The sequence below is a fragment of the Salvia hispanica genome, chromosome 5 (genome assembly GCF_029641045.1).
Source record: "Salvia hispanica isolate PSC_SH4W2 chromosome 5, Shi_PSC_v1, whole genome shotgun sequence".
In the NCBI taxonomy this organism is placed as follows: domain Eukaryota; kingdom Viridiplantae; phylum Streptophyta; class Magnoliopsida; order Lamiales; family Lamiaceae; genus Salvia; species Salvia hispanica.
This window is the reverse complement of record NC_142696.1, coordinates 38,800,872-38,821,476: the sequence shown is the minus strand read 5'-3', so window position 1 is coordinate 38,821,476 and position 20,605 is coordinate 38,800,872. Positions and strand designations below refer to the sequence as shown.

The 20,605-nt window shown below is 30.7% G+C and overlaps 1 protein-coding gene across 1 annotated transcript; it reads right to left on the bottom strand.

The window, feature by feature from the left end:
- Positions 1 to 7,077: 7,077 nt before the first annotated feature.
- Positions 7,078 to 8,802, bottom strand: LOC125186203 (protein SHORT INTERNODES-like). Its single transcript, XM_048082551.2, has 2 exons — positions 8,225 to 8,802; positions 7,078 to 7,566 (listed from the first exon to the last, which is right to left on the bottom strand). Exons 1-2 carry the CDS (start codon positions 8,508 to 8,510, stop codon positions 7,229 to 7,231), a joined length of 624 nt encoding a protein of 207 aa, XP_047938508.2. The 5' UTR covers positions 8,511 to 8,802; the 3' UTR covers positions 7,078 to 7,228.
- Between the last annotated feature and the right edge of the window lie 11,803 nt (positions 8,803 to 20,605).

Sequence of the window (20,605 nt, the reverse complement as noted above, 5' to 3'; positions counted from 1 at the left end):
CCTAAAACAAAAATAGTTGAGAATGGTCTTTGTCCAGCGATATAAGGGAACTAGGCTTTGAATGCTGTCCGAATTGACCAATAGATTTCCTTATCTAACCATTGGGAACTGTAAACTTTTAACTGTAGGGCAATAGTATGTATATCTAGGGCTCAATGCGCTCTTTTTAGGTTGCTGTTGCATCTCCCCTTTCTGTTGACCTAATTTTGTTTTCTCCTTCGCACAATCTTATTTTCCTGAATTTTGAGTCATTTTCAGGTTTATTATTTATTAGTTTGTGCTAAAATAAATACATAAAACAAAAGGTTAAAATATACACATAATTAAAAATGATCCAACAAATGAAGATATATACTATAGCGAATTCCAAATCAAGATTAGGATATAATTCCGTTTAAACCTTTGTTTCCCCACATTTTGGAATGCTTTTTTTTTTCATAATTTTCGTATTGTCAAACCAGTCTAATTTCCTTTTTTCCTAAAGAGAAAGTATCAATTTTAGTTTTAATATATCAAGAAATCTCAAAAATCAAAAGGAAACCGTATAAGAAAAGGCTAGGGATGTGTCGAGACCATTTTCCTAATTAAAACCTTCCCACTTTTTTCTCACTTTTCCCCCAATATAATCCATGTGAAATGCAGCGTGGTAAAAATGTGTCTAGCTCAGACCTAGTTTCTCACATACTTACTAGATTCAATCTCCTGGGCATATTCTAGTCTTATCCAGGATTTCGTATAATTCCTCTATAAAATTTATATTCTCAAAAAGAACTTAATAAAGTACTCATATACGTGTACAGATCTTACGATATTAAGTTATCATCAGCATATACATTTAATTAATATTTCCACTAACTTTTAATTAAAAGTAAAAACTACAAAAACATGAAAATGATACACTAACTTTTACTTTTAAATTGAACTTCATATCGACGGTATTTAATGTTAGGTTTAGTTCAAAAAGGTATTGGGACCAGTATGTTAATTTTGTACTATAACATTCTTTCTAATTATTCAAATGAAAGCTCATTTTATTGTTAAAATAACTGAATAAGTAACCATTTTTTCAGTCATTCCATTGTGTGAGTACATTAAGTAACTGAATGACGTGGTAAAGGAAAATTTTATTGAATTTCCTGTTTTTAAATGGAGTTAAGGTAACTGTAAATATAGTTATTTCATACATTAGCGAAGCGTTTTAAGTTCATAATGAAAAGTTTCACATTAACCCACAGCTATATATAGGTAAGACTTTGATTTAATTAGCGGTTCACCACAGGCAAATTGTAGCTACTTACTAATTAGGGATTTGGACATTTGGTAAAAAATTTACACATGTTTAATTAAGTTAACACTAGAAAAGAGGGAAAATGTTTTAGAGACATAATGTCTCCAAGCCATAATCCTATAATGAGGTTAAATTAGTAATTGTGCATTAAATTTTATTTTTGGAGTAATTTATATTTTGTGTATATACTTTATTACCCTTACATTAATTTACTTAGTTATTTAAGGATATGGAACTATAATGCAAGTATAATTTTGTTTTGACTATGTGAGACCTACACATTTGTGATGCATGGTTTTTTTAATATTTATTATTTTTTGTTACATTTATTTAAAGTCATATTTTATAATTTTAAATATTGTAATTTTATTAAATTAATAGTATGTTTAACATGTGAATAAAAGACGTATCAAACTAGACCTTATTGACTTTAGATGAGATGATCGAATAATTATTCAAAAATAATTAGCACAATGAAGTATTAAATTATAGTAACTATATTATTTTATTATACAATTCAAATTTGAATAAGAAAAATGTTTTAATTTTTATTTTTTTCATATATTAAAATAATTGATTTCATTGTTGTATATTTTAGAATATTTAAATAAAAGAACAAGCTATGAAAGAATGGTAGTACTACTATATTAAGTTATCGAATTATTTTATAGTTAAATATAATATTTTAGTTGTATAATGTGTTAATTAATACTCCTGTAATGATAAATTTATAATCTGAATTAATATTTTAAAATCCATTTATAACTTTAATGCATGATTCAAATTTATCCTGAATTAATGCACATGCATTTAGATAATGTATTTGGTTTGATTTTAATTTTCCTTAATTGTAGATATCCATTTAATATGATATTAGGATAAATTAGTCACAATATAAAATATAATTATGGCAAAGTGACATAAGGGTATTATGGCATAGAGACATTATGTCTCTAAAACTATATATAGGGGACTGATTAAAATATGATCAAATCTTATAGGACTAACCAAATATATAGTTAAAATATGGAGAATAATTAATTTACTTGATAAGCTAATTTCATGTTTCAAATACTAGTTGTTAACTCATAGTATATTTCACAACATTCACAAAATTTTTTGAGTCACTTTACATTGATTTCAATTTTCATTCTAAATAGTCTTGTTCAGTTATCGATATTTATTTATATAGTAATATTTTTAAGAAATTTTTCGTGTTATTAAAAACGACTTTTTAGGAGGAACGACACATTGATTAGTGTTGGATAGAATCACAAATTACTGTGATTTTTTATAATCACAAAATACTAAGGACTTTTTATATATAGAATAAGATTTGCTATGTAAAGTTAATAGATTTTTTATATAAATTTCTCATGGATTATGATTTGCTCTATGGAGAGAAATAGTAGAATTTAATTGGAAAGAAAACAAAACCACAAGTGCCTAGTATTTAGAACTATTATTGCATACTCTTTTTTCTACTATTATGGTTGGATTGCAAACCCATATCATTGTAGAATGGATGGACCTTGAAAGTAGTACTATATAAACATTGTCCAACTCCAATTAGTTTGAGATCATTTGGGGTGATCCACTCCATCTAAAACGGACAATATCAAACTAATTTGCAATCGAATCTTAACAAATAATATCAAAGCCTAAATAGCTTTGGATCGCGTCTGGATGAGCCTCAGTTAGGGTCGGGCCCTGAAAAACTCAAGTTAGAGTCGGATCCAGATTGACCCAGTGGCCACAGCAGAATGGCCAATGTTCGAGTTGGGCCCATGATGACTCAAGTGAGAGTCGTGTATGGATTGACTCGTTTTATCGACATGGTTCCCAATGTGGTCTCGGTTGAGGGGAGGTTTATCGGGTTGCAAACCCATACCACATTGGAGAATAGAAGGAAATTGGAAGCCGTATATAAATGTTATCCAACCCCAATTAGTCTGAGGGTTTTGAGGGTGACCCAAAAAATAAATCTGTACAGGTTTGGTTCCATTCAGAGCGGATAATATCAAACTAATGTAATAGTCGATGATCTTAACAATTCTCCCTCCGTCCCACAAAGATTGTCCCACTTTGACCGGGCACGGGTTTTAAGAAATGTAATGAAAAATGAGTTGAAAAAGTTAGTGGAATGTGGGTCCTACTTTTATATATTAGTTTTATAATAAAATGTGAGTAACAATGAGTTAGTGGAATATGGGATCCACTATAAAAAATGGTAAAAAGTGAAATGGAACAAACTTTATAGGACGGATGGGAATAGAAAAATGTGGCAATCTTTGTGAGACAGAGGGAGTACATAGTAAGTACATAGTAGTGAGGTTTTGCACGAGACATCAGGGAATGAAAGACAACAATGAAAAGAACCCAAATGTTGACATACAACGTTGGCGAGTTGGCGCCAACCTCATCACATGGCGAGTTTCACTCATGAAATCCATTTTATAAATGTCATTGATCCATACATCATAATAATTGTTGAATGTTTTTTTATGGGTAAAAGAATATAAATTTAAAGGCCGAACCACATTAGAGTCAAACCTGAGACTTTCGATTTCAGACATTACTATTCTACTGATCCAACTCACAAATGCAGGGATGGATTTTCTCTTTGTTGGGTGCTCTTGTTTCAATCGAAGATGAATTTTCCTATAACCTGTTAACGATTTGGTTGAAGCAGGGGGGGCTCTAAGATTTTTAATGAATTTATCAAAAATTATTTAACATATTTATTGAAAAGTCTGAATATTTTAAATTTTTTTGAAGTATTAATAAATTAAATTTCCAGTAGTAGTTGTATGCACGTCTGTGCAATTCTTTCTAAATTTGAAATTTTAAATTAGAATGCCATGGAATTAATTTGATGATTTTATTGATTTTATATATGTCTCCTTTTAACATCTCTATCCCAAATCCAACCCTAGCTAGAGTATATATGATCTATTTCACTGTAGTTCTTATTTCTCCAAATTAATCGTTATGACTAAAATTTTGTGTCCTGTCACACAGCTCATAAATTAACATGACAAAATCTAAACAAAGTAAATGTTTCACAGTTTATCGAGCAACTCGTAAATAAAGTGGATTTTAGATAAGAATATTGTACAATAATTAAATGCTGTAGTCTTATAACCACAAATTTTTACGGCGTATATAACTTTTTATCCTTGTCAAAATTAATGGGAGAATGATTTGAAGGGACAATTGTTATGATGAAAATCTGTACAAAATTTGATAAATCTGTGGCACTGTTACTCCTCACTATCAGTCATTTTCTGGAGCAGTAACCAACTTATGATTGCAAAATTATATATATATAAATAAATAATACATATATGCGCACATACAAACACACAAAATTGACATTATGTATATTTAATTAGATTTAGTAGAGATTGTAGGCTTAATAAGTGACAATAAGACTTGCCATTTAACCCTGAAAACAACACATTCAAATGACATAATTTAAGTCTGATTTTTATATAACAGAGAAGTAGTTATGAAAATCATCATAGGTTAGTACAGTTTTGAGCTAGAAACCGAAGATAAATTTTTTTAAATACATGTGGTTTATGAAATAACTAACTACTTACTAATAATTGGTTTTTTTGCTAAAAATTAAAATTCTAAGCTAAAATTAATGTAAAAAAGAGCCTTAACTCTAATTACTAAATAAAAACCCAAACAGTTTAAAGTACTCCATGAAAGAACAATACACAAAGGGGTATTCGGTTTGCAAGATTGTATCATGTATTAAATTTTTAGTGTGTTTGGTTCATGAGATTCAACCACACAATCCAATCCTAGATAGATAATCATGGTATAATTAGTCATGGTTAATCCTTACGACTAAAATAATCTCACAACTCAATCCTAGATTGTATCTTGGTATTTTTTTTATCTTTTGAAACTGAACATCACCAAATTGTATGCCAAAGGGACAAAATTTCATCACTATACGTGCCAACATATTTAAACACAATTTATAGGTATGTGCAGAATCCTATAACCCTAAGCAAGGAACAACAATCAACCTACGAATGAATAATTGATCAGAACCAACACACTATTCTTCACTGTGCAAAGTCAATATTAAACCATAGAAAAATCACTAAACCACTGAAATTTTCATACTCTATAAGTTGTACTTACGCTCATAGTAATAAGCATTTAATGATTGGACGTTATTGCAGCATTAACTTTCATATATAATTGTAAAGTATTACTAACTTTCATAGTGTCTGTGAGCACCGTTATAATCTTCGTTAGTTTTCTTTTTCTTGTAATTTATAAATTACAACTAGGACTGCCAACTTTATAAATTACTACTACGTATTACAACTAGATTGTATATGGTGTATTGAAAATTATATTCTCATGAATCCGTACAAGAAGGGTACATATTCTTATAAGCTTTCTCTCAATGATTATCCCCTCAGTTAGATCAAAAGACCAGGATTGAATTAAATAGGCCAAACTAAAGTCGAATTATAGAATAATCCTCTTTAGAAAAAGATGGCCCCTTAAGTTTTTACCAATTTATTCATGTACATGTTAAAGTTCTACTACTATACAAAAAAGAAGACATCATTAATTTAATTTAGCATAAAGCTTGATTGATTGCCACCCCCTCCCCATGTCAAGTTACTTTACAAAGAACATATTTAAATTCTTGGATCCCTTTCCTTTTAAAGTTATTGTTAGTATTTGATGCACCTTCCATAAAAGGAGGTTTTTTAAATGATCAAAACCGGAAAGTCGTATAAGAAATTTAAATATAGTAGTGTGTGATATAGAATGCACTAGAACAACTAAAGTACAATTATAATTTACTAGGGTAATTCTTTTCTTGATTCTTTGAGTTGAATAGAATCAATGCACGATGACATCTTAATCAATTGTATAGTTGAGGAGGTTTCTAATTTAATTTTCTTCTGAATTAGTACTAAGTATATATTCTATATATGTGAAATTTAGGTGAGAGGGAATCATTCTTTTACTTTGGCTAGTGTGAATGTCTCTTTAGCATATAAAGAGTTAACTTATATAAATAAGTATTTTATTATAATCAAACTAATTGCTTTCTGCTTAAGGTCGCCATCATCAAAAAATTTATAAGATGCCCACCAATTAATCTTTTCGCCGCTTAGAAATTCAAAAGGCATGTTAAGGGACAAGAATCTTTATGTTCAATGTCTTCAACATGACACATGCGCCAAGAATGTTTCAAAATTAATAGTATAAAAAATTATTATTAGGTGTGACAAATAAGATCATGTTTTCATATACTCCTATAACATTCAATGAGAAAATAAGAATATTTTCATGTCAAAATTATTCATAAATCATATGAACATTAAGAGCACTCTCAAGGCATCATGTACACATGTAACTATTTAAATATTGCCCTAATATGTGTATTACTATTAGGTGTTAAACCCATAAAAATCAGAATTTATGGACAAAGGGCTTAAGCCGGAAAACAAAAGTATATATAGTCAATTAGCTATCCATATATAAACACAAGAAGACATGTTTGTTCCATGGAAAACACACCACGATAACAACAACAACAAACACAACCTTCACACATATAAATAACAGAACAACACTTCATCAAAAACAGAAAAAAAATTACTGATAACACATTTAGTTAGGCAGACACCAACTAAGAGATTAATTTCCTTATATTTGTCTTAACATATATTTAAAGTGGTAAGGGATATGCATGAACCAGCAAAAAGGGGATATATACAAATTCCCCTTTCCTCGATCAATTTCTTAAAATAAAATCAAATAAATCTTTATAGAAATAAGAAGCGAAACAATTATTTTTAACTTCCCATCATCATCCTAATCACCGCCACCACCTCTTCATAGCTAAAAATATCCCCATTTTTTCAAGATTTGGAATGAGGCATATGCCTTTTAGAATAACTGTGAACTAGTAGAGGTAAATGGGCAGAAAGAGCTAGGATATTGAGAGGGGGTTGTACCAGTAGCTGCAGCACTAGTACTGTTGAGAAAATGTGGCTGTTGCAAGAACCCAATTGCAGCAGAAGAGCTCCCTCCGGCGACATAGTTTCCGGTTCCCTCCGGTTCTGGCGGCCCTTGATCATACAATAGACCGGTGAATAGATGCCCGGCGATGTTGACCGTCGTCTGATACGCGTATTCGTCCACCACATTGTCCATCGAGCTCACCCGAACGCATCGGAATATCGCCGGAAAGCAAACCTCCCCTGGAAAATCCCCTTCCTCTAACCCTAATTTACCAAAAAATTAGAAATTCCAAAAAAAATTAAATAAAATGTTACAATCAAGTAATGATGCAGCCAGGTTATAAACTAGCTAGCTATGTAGGTAGGAGCTAGTTTTAACACATTATATACCATGTAAAATTACATACATGGATTGATCATATATCTCTATATAGTGTTTAGCCTCTTGGAAAAGTTAAAAAAAGGTAGTTTTGATGATTAAGTAGAGGAGTCACAAGAAACTATTTATGATCGTAAAAAAAAATTATTATCTATCTAGGTATAATAGGTGAAAAAGGTGGAATGAAAAGAAAAGAGGGGAGATTGAAGAAATTCAAGAAATAAAATAAAATTACAGTGTGTTCTAGCATAGCCTGTGTGGGTGGGGCTAGGGTTTGTGGGTTTTACTACAGTGTGACGCTACACACGGCAAGATTTTCGGATGGACTTGTTTTTTATCAACAGTAGTGTATATGAAAACAGGTATTGTGATGCAAAATGTTCAAAACCGAAATCATCACTTTTTTCACTTAATTTCTAGTCTGCTCTCCACGGATCTGGCAAATCTTGTGCACTGTGTCTCAAGTGGAAAACACACACACACAAACTCTCTCTCTCTCTCCTCTCTCTCTCTCTCTCTATAAATTGTAGTAATTAAACATACCTAAAGCAGCTTGATTTTCGCGGTATCTTTTAGGGTTTGGGCCGTGGTCAACGGAGGCGGAAATCTGGTGGTGCTGCTGCATCACATTGTGGCGGGGGCGGCGCTGGGCCACCGGCACCCACGTGCTCTTCACGTGGGTGGGGCACTGGAGGCCGCGGCTCTTGCAGCAGGTTCGACACCGCGAATGCTCGCAGTCTTTTTTGGCTTGATTCCCGCAGTCTTGGCACCTGCTGCTCGAGGACGAAGACGAGCTATTTATCACGCCTATTTCTTCCCTTCTCATCATGAAAAAGCAAAGCAAAGTTTGAGAGAGACAGGGAAAAAGGAAGAGAGAAGATGAACAAAATAATAATGCCCTTTTTTTTTCCTTTTTTTTCTTGATCTGTAGCTCCTGATCACCACAAAAAAAAAAAAAGGAGAAAAATGAAAATGAAAAGGGTTTCTTTCTTGCTTTCCTGAGACAAGAAATAATCGCAGAAAAAAATAGGGCTTCTTTTCAGGTTGGAGTTTGAGATACAACTTTATATTTAGCTTTATGTTCTTCTTCTTCTACTCTTCTTGGTGAGTTGAGTTCACTGCTTAAGTGTACCATGTTTTTGGGGGGGTGGGGGTGGGGTGGGGGTGGCTTTGAAGATTTTTTATTTTTTTTAAAAATAATTTTTTTGAAATATTTTTTTTGCTCTATCTGAGGCAAGTTTTGGAAATAGTATTGGGATTTATTTTTATGCAAGGATCTCGTTAAATTCTGTCTACGGAAACGACTGGTACAGTGATTAATGAGATTCCGACGTTTTACTACTACGCAGCAAACAGTGACTCCAAATTAGAAAGAAAGTGGACAACTGTGCATACATAAAAGAAGAAAGAAAGGCTTCTTACCGCACAGAAAAATATAGCTAGCGTTAATAATAAGAAAGTCCTGCGCATAGATATCACATGATGTAACGTTGAGCCTTTCCATTATTATTAATTAGGGTTAACTGCGTATAGTAATTTTATTTCTACTATTTACTACACATATATGATCACTTGTGCTATTGGTAAAAGATTTGTGTACATCAACATTGTACTATGCACATTTATCCAACTAAGTTAGCTAGGGTTCATCAATTTCCAAGTATAGTTTATTAATACCTAGTCATGATTTATTAATTGTATATAAATATGTTTTAGGACGTAATTGAGTGTACAATATTAATCTAAATTAAGAAAATAAGTACGTAAAGGTATTGTGGCTAATACTATAAAAGTACCTTAGACAATATTGTTGCAACTTTTTCATATATGTATGGCTAGTTCGTGTTAACTTTTTTGGCAACCACTCGAATTATAATATTCAAATTAAAACTATGTTGTGATCAACTATACAGATTGGCATGGCATATTTCTTTTATGGAGTGTAAGATTTAAAAACTATTGTAAATCGAAAATTAAGTACTATGTTATTGTATCGAATTACCATTTAGTTATTCGATATATATAAAAATAAATTAAACGATCTTGAAGTATTACTAGAAACTGTGAGATGAATACATGTCATGATATTATCTTGTTTAAAAAAAATATTAAATGAACAATATGGATTAAAGTTAGGTGGATTTAAGCTAACGCGGCCACATAAAAGTACAATATGTTTTATTAGCCAAGTCAATTTTAATTCTAGGGGTGGTAAAACTTAATAACTACTTCATCTGTCTCATTCTAACTACTCCATCCGTCCGCTTTAGTAATCCCATTGACTTTTCTGCCCTCTTTTTATGAAAATGATAAAAAATAGTTTAAGTGGAGAAATGGTAAAGTAAGAGAGACAATAATATCGATAAGACTCTTCTCTATATTATTCTCTCTCTTAATTTACCATTTCTCCTCTTTAATTATTTTTTATCATTTTTACAAAAAAGATGGCAAAAAAGTCAATGGGACTGCTAAAGCGGGACGGAGGGAGTATATTACTACTGCGTACCATATTTTTGTTTTTGAACTGTTTCATTCTAAATGACACATTTTTAAAAACTTAATTCTATATCAGGGACATATCTAGCATTAAGCTAGATGGGGCAAATGTCCCTGCTCATATTTCATTCTTTATATATGTGTATAACCAATTATAGAGATTTTTTTATTAATCTTTCACTAATTGCTCTTCTTTAATTTTTAAAATTTCTCCATGCATATTTTTGCCAATCTTGCTAAGAATTTATAGATCCGTCCCTGCTCTATGCTTTATTAAAAATTTGATGCCGAATTAGAAATGCTTCGTTTAGATTGGGACGGAGGAATTGGTTGATTTAAAACTATTGTTGTAACTTGTATGTACCTGTGAAATACGTATCTCCACATTGACACGCTATCACATTTTGGATATGCCATATTTACGAGTACATGAATAAATATGCAATCATGGCCCCTTACGTATATATGTACGTGCATATCTGTTTCAATTATTTCTTTAGTTTAATGATTTTAAAGTTTTTTGGTAATTTATTGTGTGCCTAAAATCCATAGTGGTAGGAATTAAAGTTGGAGGTTGGAACCATCAAAAGAGGGTACATATTCATGAAAAGGGATATTTCTATTTTAATCATCTTTGATGTTATGAGTTGAGGTAGTACAACACTTATGAACGTGATTGATATCTCTTTTCAAATATCCCAACGTCGTGTATGAATGAAGTACGGAAAATAAAATGAAAATTGAAAAAAAAATGGTATTATGCATATATAAGTGAAAATATAAGTTAGAGATAATTGATTCCTAATTTGTGCAAGTATTATAAAACACTTCTTTTGATTTTAAAGATGAATTTTCACCATAACTTTTTGCTGATAAATCGATAGCTTCCGATTAACTAATTTTGTCAAAATAAGCTAAACGAATTTCAAGCGAATTAATACAGAAAATGTATTAAAAAATGGTGCTTTGTTTCGTAAATGTTGGAGAAATATATAAAATATTGAGAGAGAAAAGTCAATGTTTAATTAACGATATCAACAAATTCGTTCATAAAAACCTATTAAATCCATTGGAGCAAACAGAATAAAAAGAGAAAAGTTTAATTTTGACAAAATGGAAATGTATTAGGTGCGGCCGAAAAACATTAATTTTCAATGAATACCTTTTTAGAAGATTTTTCTATAAATGTATACATATTACATAGGTGTGTCAATAGACAAAATATCCTTTAACTATTCTTGAATATCTCGAAATTAAAAACCCTAAGAAAATGAAGAAATTTTGGGTCCCTAATACAGTTGCATACAATATCTCAGAAAATATACAGTAGCAAACAAATAAATGTATACAATCGACTGTGCCCGCACGACAAACAATGAAGAAAAGAAAAGGGATTTTGGCTTTATATTAGATCATACTATATCATCTACCATCATTTACTAATATAAAGCGGTTAGAGTGATTACTTGATAGATATATAAGTATCGGAAATTTTCATTTTTTCGAATGCTATAGTTTGTTTTGGTACAATAATTACGAGGAGAGATACTATCAGTCTACGGGCAACAAAAGAGTTGCAATGAAAAAAAATCCTCTAATATCAATGTTGCATAATAATGCAATTTTTATAGTTAATCAAATCTTGAAACGTGCACATAAAAAATAAAGTCAATAATATAGAAGAGGGTTAAGCTTCGTATATATTACAAACAATTATATATCTAATTTTTCTTCTAAAAAACAACTACATTAAACATAGAAATTTCTTCTAATTTTTTCTCAAGAACAACAAAGAAATTTCAGAATAGAACTTATAGTCGCTCAAATGTATTATATGGATTAAAATAATACTCCTACAAAAAATTATATAAAGGTGAAGAGGACTCAAACCTAGTCTTCGTACTGCCAACCTTGTCCCAATGACTAAGGTTAGAAACTACGAGCTAAGCATGTCGAGTGGTCTCATACGTATGCAGGTTACTTCTGAATCATCAGACCAATGTGTTGTGGCACGCCACTATCCACGAGCACATTCCATGTAGCAAACACATATATCATGGTGGAAATGGGGCGACCATTAAAGACGGTCTTATGTAGCGTGGGGAATGGGCACTATCGTGTGATCGGGTTTCAACAGCGAGATGTGAAGTAAGTCGTTGCAAAGGATATGACACACATCCTGTAAACATAGGTATAAGCAACACCTCAATGCGCTTCAATATTTTAAATGGACGTATAAATGACGACCTAATTTTAGCCCATAAGGGCTTCACCACATAAGGTTGGTGATGAAATAATTTAAGAAGAAGCATGGCATATTTAAAAGTGTTTATTGTGTAACTATGTTGATGAAATACTTCACACTCTAGTCTTTTATCTCAAACTCAGTAAATAAGTTCATTCTTAGTCTCTTCATTTCTTCTATGTCGTTCTATATAATAATCATATCATCAATATAAATGACCAAACATTCATCTCTTCGGATGCCGGGTGTGATGTCATGAATTGCTTTGGTGGAATTTGTATCCCCTCATTTCTTCAAATCGAAGTATTTCTTTTGGTTCGTAATATCAATATCTCGCTTGTTGAATCCTAATTCAACACCAAGCAAATTTACGGTAGACAGATTAAATTTATTTCACTTGTGTTTGGGTGCACGGATAAAAATGGGATAACCAAAAAGTTTGAGTTTGAAGATTGAGGGATAAGAGTATTTTGGTATATTTGGTAAGTATTTGGAGTGTAGTTTGAAGTTCAAGAATGTTGGTATGAAGTCGATTTAAAAGGTGAAGGATTTTGGGCTAAAAGTGTTTTGGACTCGTGACTCTATGGATAAAACTCAAGTTATTTTAATTTATAAAATCTTTTAGACTACACCATTTTATTATGTAGTATGTGAGTAAGTGATTTAGTGTAATAATTCATGGATTCATTGACAAACCCATTGTCGGGTTAAAGGATCTAGATGAATTTTTTTAAACTAAGCTTGAATCATGAAATTGAAAATGATAAATTTGTCAAAAACAATACACATTTGAGACCAAATCGGTTGGGGCTTAACTCGAATGTCTTCTGTATTTGCGTGACTGGACTTTTTATGGTTGGATATGAGTTGGAATTGACTTAAAATTGTTTGTTATATAACCTAGTAAGTGTCGATAATATTGTTTCAAAAAAAAATCAAAGAAAGAGACAATTGTTTTAAGCTATAAGACTAAAGATGGATTAGGTAAATTTTTCATATGAATTAAATTAAAGCAATTTGAAGAGAACTCGTTTATGTACTTAATTAAAAAAATGATCAATTGATTCCTTTAAAATATTACTACTATATTTTATAATTTACATCGACCGACTTGATTGAGTAGTCCAATACGATACAACATTGGCAATACCAAAAATATATAAATGCTGGAGAAAATAAATAAAGCTAAACTATATCTAAAATGACAAGACTTGTTTCACAGATCGATGTTGAAATAAATTATTTGAAACAATTGGAGTCTGCAAAAAAATATTTGGTCCAAATCCGAAAAACAGAGAGATAAGGCAAACAAAAGTGTGATGATTGGTGGTGGTTGTTGGTAGTGTAACACGTCCAACTATTTGCTTTCAAATCAATAACTTTAGAAACAGTCAAAACCGAATAATCTTTAATAAAATATCTATATATTAGAAACATATTTGTATAATTATGGGGAAAATAAACGACGAACGGAAATTTCCTAATTTATGTTGCATTTTAAAATTCACTTTTAGTCAGAGTCTGACTGATTTTATCGTCGTTCATTTCCAATGGTGAATGAATGACCTACTTGTCTTTCAGTGATTCTTTCTCTAATGTATGCTTGGGTCTTTAGAAGAGAGAGAATATATAAATTAAACGGTAAATTATTTAAAAAGTCAAAAAATTTGGGAAAAGTTTAGTTTTTTCCACGAACTATAAAAATTGTGTTTAAAGTCACGAACTTTAACGGATCGTGCAAATTTATCAAACTACCCGATCCGGCGGCATATTTCTGTTAAAAACTTATCCCACGTGGCATGCCAAGGCATGAATTGGCAAAAATTCTGGCTTAACCCTAAACTCAGGTAATATAACCTCTTTTTGGCTGATTTCGAAAGCACAACCCCAATTCAATCGACGGAAAACGTAATCGACAAGAGTGAAATTGTAGACAAACGGTTTAGGGATGAAATCGGCGATGTGTAAAGAAGATTCAATAAAAAAGAAAAACATAAAATGACGTCGTTTTGTGCCTGGTAAAAATTTTTGCCAAGTCACGCCACGTGGGATAAGTTTTTAACTGAAATATGTCGCCAGATAGGTAGTTTGGGAAATTTGCATGATCCGATAAAGTTCGTGACTTAAGGTGCAACTTTTATAGTTTGTGGGAAAAACCAAACTTTCCCCAAAGTTTGTGACTTTTTAGGCAATTTTTCCTAAATTAATATATATTATTATTTTTTAAAATTTTTACTACTATTCAAAATTAAGAAAAGATACAACGTCTCTTACCATATTGATAATTTTGTAGTACAATTATTTGTATTATCGTGTCATTCACCTGATATTTGGGAACCGACTAATTTAATTAAAAATAAAGGTTTGAGGGTTACATTACACGTTTTGGAATAAAATTTATTCATAAAAGTTCAAACATAAAATCAAAATCCATCCAGTCCAATTTAATTTCGTTTGTCTGAATGCTATCGTTGGTTTCTCAATTATTCTTTGCATTTTCTATCTCAATCAATGTCCCCTTCTCATTCAATGATTTTGAGAATCGCAGACCATTTGTGGAATTTCACAGAGAGAGAACATTGGGGTTATTTTTTTAAAGATTGCGAAATTATAATGTTTGTATAAAAAATTACTCTTAATAAACTATTTTTGTATCAGAATTCATACTCAACTTTTATTTTCTTTCAAATAAGATATACTTGGGCGTATATGATTATTGAATAAAAATAACTTTTATTTGTTTGAGATTAATTAGATAATTAAATTGTAGAAGAAAAATAACTTTAAAGACATTCATAACGGTAACAAAAATAAAATAAATAGGTGCCTTATTTGGAAGAAACATAAAGTATAGTATAGAACAAAATTTTGTTTAGCATCATTTTTATAAGACACTACATATAGTTGCTAGCTTTTTTGAGAAATTAACCCGAGAATGATGTGTATATTTATATACTCTCCGGGATATTTCAACTATTTCATTTGATCTTAATATCGATTTAATGGCATTCCATTAGTGCTATATGGTGTTATAAAATCAAGTAAATTTTTATTTGTTATACTTTAGTAAAAATAGAAATTGACTGAAAAACTATTAATTGGATGATTTCCGGCTTTATTTTGTAACAATGTCTTATGATATTATAGTATATTTTAAATATTATAAAAATGGGGGGCTTATATTTTGAATAAACGCGATACACATGGCCCAAGCGAGTAAATGTCTATTTTATTGCAAAAATATTGAGTTTGAATAAAGACGAAAATGCTGAACCAAAACGTTTGGTATTCGACCACTAATTTATGGTTACCAGCTTAGAGATTGTTTAAATTGGGAAAGAAATAAATGCAATATTAATATTCTAGCATTGTGTTTCGGGTGGGGGCATTATTAATTGACCAGTATTTTTTCTGACTTGTATTATTTTTAATTATTAATATATTCTTATTTTTAGGGTTCTAAAAGACTGAAAGAAAAAAGAAAGGATAGGATTATAATTATCCACGCATTATTGAATTATGTAATATTAATATTTGTCATAATTATTATTACAATTATGAAGTAATTTGGTTGGTCTATCTCACAATTTTAATCCTTTTAGTTTAAATTGATGAAATTTTTTTATTCCAAAGCGTGAATTGTAAAAAAAAACTATGAAGTTTAATCAAATTTTGATTTGTCTTCAATTTCTAAAAATCAGCAGAGAAGAACATGAAGTTTAATACTTGCAATCGTCCCACAAGTTTTGATTTGAGTGATGTCGTATATGATATGGCAATTAAAATTTTGGTCTATAACTCTATCTGAATCATTATATTTGTAATCTTCACTTGTTTGACAATACACTTAGCATCTAAAAAGGCCACACAAATTTGAAACTCCATTGTATCACATCAACAATATACTACACATAGGTGGCTTGAATATTTCGTCGTGAGATATTCACAAACAATGTTTAACTTAATGTTTTCTCAATCGATTTTAAAGTTGTGAGCATACCAGTTCATTGTTCTTCCAACAATTTGTCATATTCAAAATTGTCATACTGATTTTAACTCAGCGAACTCAAAGTTGATGTAACTGACCAAAAAAACCTACATTCACAAAATGTCTAGTTATGAAACGAGATCATTTCGGGAGGCTCACAACGAAGTTGTTTTATTCAAATATTCATTATTGCATTAAATAACGGGGTGAATTTTTCCTCTTCTTAAATTTTTCTTGATTTTCTTCTTAATTCTATTACCTCCTTGTTCCTCTTCTATCATACCACCTCTCCCCAAACAAAAGGAGTCCACTTTCATTTTTTGGCGATTTTTTTCTCTTCTATGAGTGTACCTCATTCTCCACTTACTATACGACAATCATTACGATAATTTCGTAATGGGACAATGACATTAGAAACTTCATCCACATCACCACCATTAATAGACGCTAATATTATCTTAATTTCACATTTGTATGTAAACATTGTCGCAGGACAATTTAGATAAATTAAAATCTCGTTATTTTAAATTTGAATTTTGAAAAGTGAGAGATAAACTAGATTTTGGCCAATTTTTGTGATTTTATAATTAGTGGCATTCATTTCATAATATTTTTCATTTATTTAAAAATAATATTTACTGTATTTGTTCGTGATATTGCTAGTTACACCTATTCTAATCGTGTACTTTCATTTTGAAAATTCCAACAGTTCGAAATTTATGAAAGTAATGCATTTGAATCTTTGACCAAACAAAAAATAGAATTTGTGAGTAGAAATCAATTCTGAAGCTGACATGCATGATAGAATTATAAAGATGCAGATTATTTATTATCGAGTCTGTGGTATATGCAAATCAATATACAACACAATTTCTTTCAAATTAAGTTACCTTTGGATGTGGTTTCTATGGAACATTATTTCTATTATCAAACCTGAATTTTTCCTTGTGCACAAATTGTACTTATTTCTTAGTTTGTTAATATTTTAATGAAACAGAAATAGCAGTTGTATTTTATTTGTTGATCATCGTAATATTCTAACTGCATATAGAAAATGTTTTTTTTTCTAGAAAAATAAATATAAATTTAAAGGCATGCCAATGTGAGCTCTAACCGAGACATTTGGCTCGTGCTACATGGATGATTAATTGCACATAAATTAGTTTGTATGTAGGTGTTTGTTTGGACGATGATGTTTAATTGGTGCAACAGTATTCCTCCACAAATAATTTGTGTGTATTATCACATCAATGTCCTTCAATAAAAAATTATTTTTGTAGCATAATCTAACATGTACTAGTTATTATTAGTTTTGGATCATTCGTTTTATCAACAGTTTTTTACATCAGGATGTCGAAGTTTGTTGTATTAATCTTAACCAAAAGTACACATTCGCATGTTATGAATATCCACTAGCATAGCTTACGCTACAAGTCTACAACGAAAGGTACATTTTGTCGAATCTAATGACATAGTGTAAACTTATTTTTTTATGAGTTTAAAAATTAGTAGCATTTTTTGAATCCAACTTCTGTTAGAAAGATGTTCCCGCTGGTATTACACAAATTATTATTACAAATAAGAAAGATTAGATTAATTCTATCCTTATATAAGTAGCGACATTTATAATAGAGAGAACTCTCCCACAATCCTTCTAAAAATTTCTCTTACCACATCATCGGCCAACCTCACAGATCTCCAATAGCCTTTTCAAAAATTCCTCCAGCCTCTCACAACCCTCCAACAATCTTTCTATTAATTTATTTTAACTGTTGATGTTTATCAAATATTAAAATAATATATACAAAATTAATTGGCTAAAATAAAAAATAAAAAAACTCAAACATACTTCATCAAAAAAAAACTTCTAAACTATGACTGTGACCATCCGCTAGGGAACTGCGTCCCGCCACTTGGATAATGTGAATTTCTGATTAGTCGGCGTTCGGGGAATCGCTATCATGATTCATTACATCAAGCGAGAAAATTTATACTCGGGAGAATTGGAGGTGTGAATAAAATGAAGTGCAATGAATTGTATACACAGAGTTGAAACTAAAAAAAATGAAATTATGGGACAGCACCTTACTCGACAGTCGGACGACGTGCAATAGGCAGCAAGCGCCCTTCGCCCTTGCGGTGCCCGTCTGTCCGTACGGTGGCGGGACGGCACCCCTATTGTGAGTGCTCCTACTTGTTAATAAATACTCCCTTTGTCCGCCATTAGGAGTCCCGGTCACTTTTCGCACTCGTTTTGTAAAAATGATAATAAATAGTTAAAATGGAGAAATGGTTAAGTAAGAGAAAGAATAATATTGACAAGAGTCTTCTTATCATTATTCTCTCTCCTATTTACCATTTCTCCATTTTAACTATTTTTTATCATTTTTACAAAACGAGTGCGCAAAAGTGACTGAGACTCCTAATGACGGACGGAGGGAGTAATAATCTTAGCAAATAGCAATAGATGAATACTGCAAGTAAGGAAACAAAAGCACCAGTAATAAATTGTACTCCCTCCGTCCATAAATAATAGATCACTTTGTGCATGACACGAGTTTTAATGTAGAATTGGTAAAGTAAGAGAGAAGGGAAAAATGTAAGAGAGGAGAAAAAGTAATAGAGAAGTAGTGTTAGTGGAATGTGGGGTAAGAGATAAGAAGAAAAAAGTAAGAGAGAAGAAAAAAAAGTAAGATAGAATCTTTTCATAAATGATTGTGATCTATTTTTTGTGGACGACTACGATTAAATATGGTAATTGTGATCTATTTTTTTTGGACGGGAGGGAGTATACTAAATTAGAATTAAACATCTATCGTTGTAGTATTTGTTGTTATACGAACTATACAAATGAGTTTGCAACAATAAGTCTTTTTTACAGAAATATAATTGAATTTGAAATAATAATAATTAAAATATAATGTAGCAACTTATAGGTGGGCTAAGGCAAGTTGATATTTATTGAATACTAATTATTTATAAGGTAATTCTGTGAGGTATTAATAACTAACAGGTTGTATGAATAGAATTATCAATAATGTAATGGCTTACAGCCGAGGCCCAATTACCTAAATTTGGGCCGGACTTACTAGGGTGGCCTCTCTCGTTCACTTTCTATTTTGAATTTTCTTCATTACTATAATTAATATTCTAAATTCCCAAATATAATTATAAATTCTTATGTCATAAATTTTCAAGATTTATTAAACATCATTATTATTCAATGTTATATTTTAAAAATTTTAATTGGAGTCTAAGTTAGTAATGCCTAGATATAGATACTTATATGACTATTTCTAAGTGTTTGATATCATAGTTAACCTATTATGTCAGCCCGTGGTTTTCTCTATGACCCATCCGAACCCGCAATTTTTTCCTAAAAATACAAAGATATGTATCTCACAAATTTGGTCGGATAGCATTTCTACCTCATTTATTATGATTTATTAATACAAAATCTAGATTATTTCTTGTCTCTCAAACAACAATGAAAAAACCTTCATCCGAGCTTATCTTGACACGGAGCCCGCATTTCTTATCTTATTTAACAAATTTTGTTATATCTCATCTTTCTTATCAAACGAGCCCTTATCATATGGAGTATCAATATTCTAAATTTTCTATGTATTTATAAATATAGGATTGTTATGATTAAAACTGAACAAATTTAATTTTAATATTAAGCTTTTTGATTTTTATTAGATAGTTCATATACTTGTTATCCTGAAATTTAAATATTCGGAGTTATGATTGAAATTTTTTAATCTAATAAAGTTTTAACTCTGATTAATCCACTCCTAACATCCAATTAACTTACAACTCAAATTAGTATGATCAAGTCCGATAAATTGGTTCAATTAGCATCCCTAAATAAAAAATTGTCATGGTAGTTCAATAATTCTAAAAATTATGGCACAGTATTATTATCACAAATTCACAATTAATAATCGAATGATAATCCTAATTAGTGTAATAAATCATACGGAGTACAAAAAACCTTTATATTTTACGTGTTTTGTCACGGGCCATGGCGATTTAAATTTAAATTTGGGGTAAAAATTTCACCGTAATTGAAGATGTATCGTGTGACGCGTGAGCTCAACAAAATGGAAGTAAAAAAAAGAAAAAGAAAAACTAGAAAAGAAAAAAAAAATGCAAATAATATCAGCCAGCCAGCGAATCTGTTCTCTCTATC

Bases quoted from the DNA above. Each gene is read 5' to 3' on its own strand.
- LOC125186203 (XM_048082551.2), bottom strand. From the start codon at position 8,510: ATGATGAGAAGGGAAGAAATAGGCGTGATAAATAGCTCGTCTTCGTCC. The intron at 7,567-8,224 runs GTATGTTTAATT...TTGGTAAATTAG, and splicing joins CGAAAATCAAGCTGCTTTAG to GGTTAGAGGAAGGGGATTTT.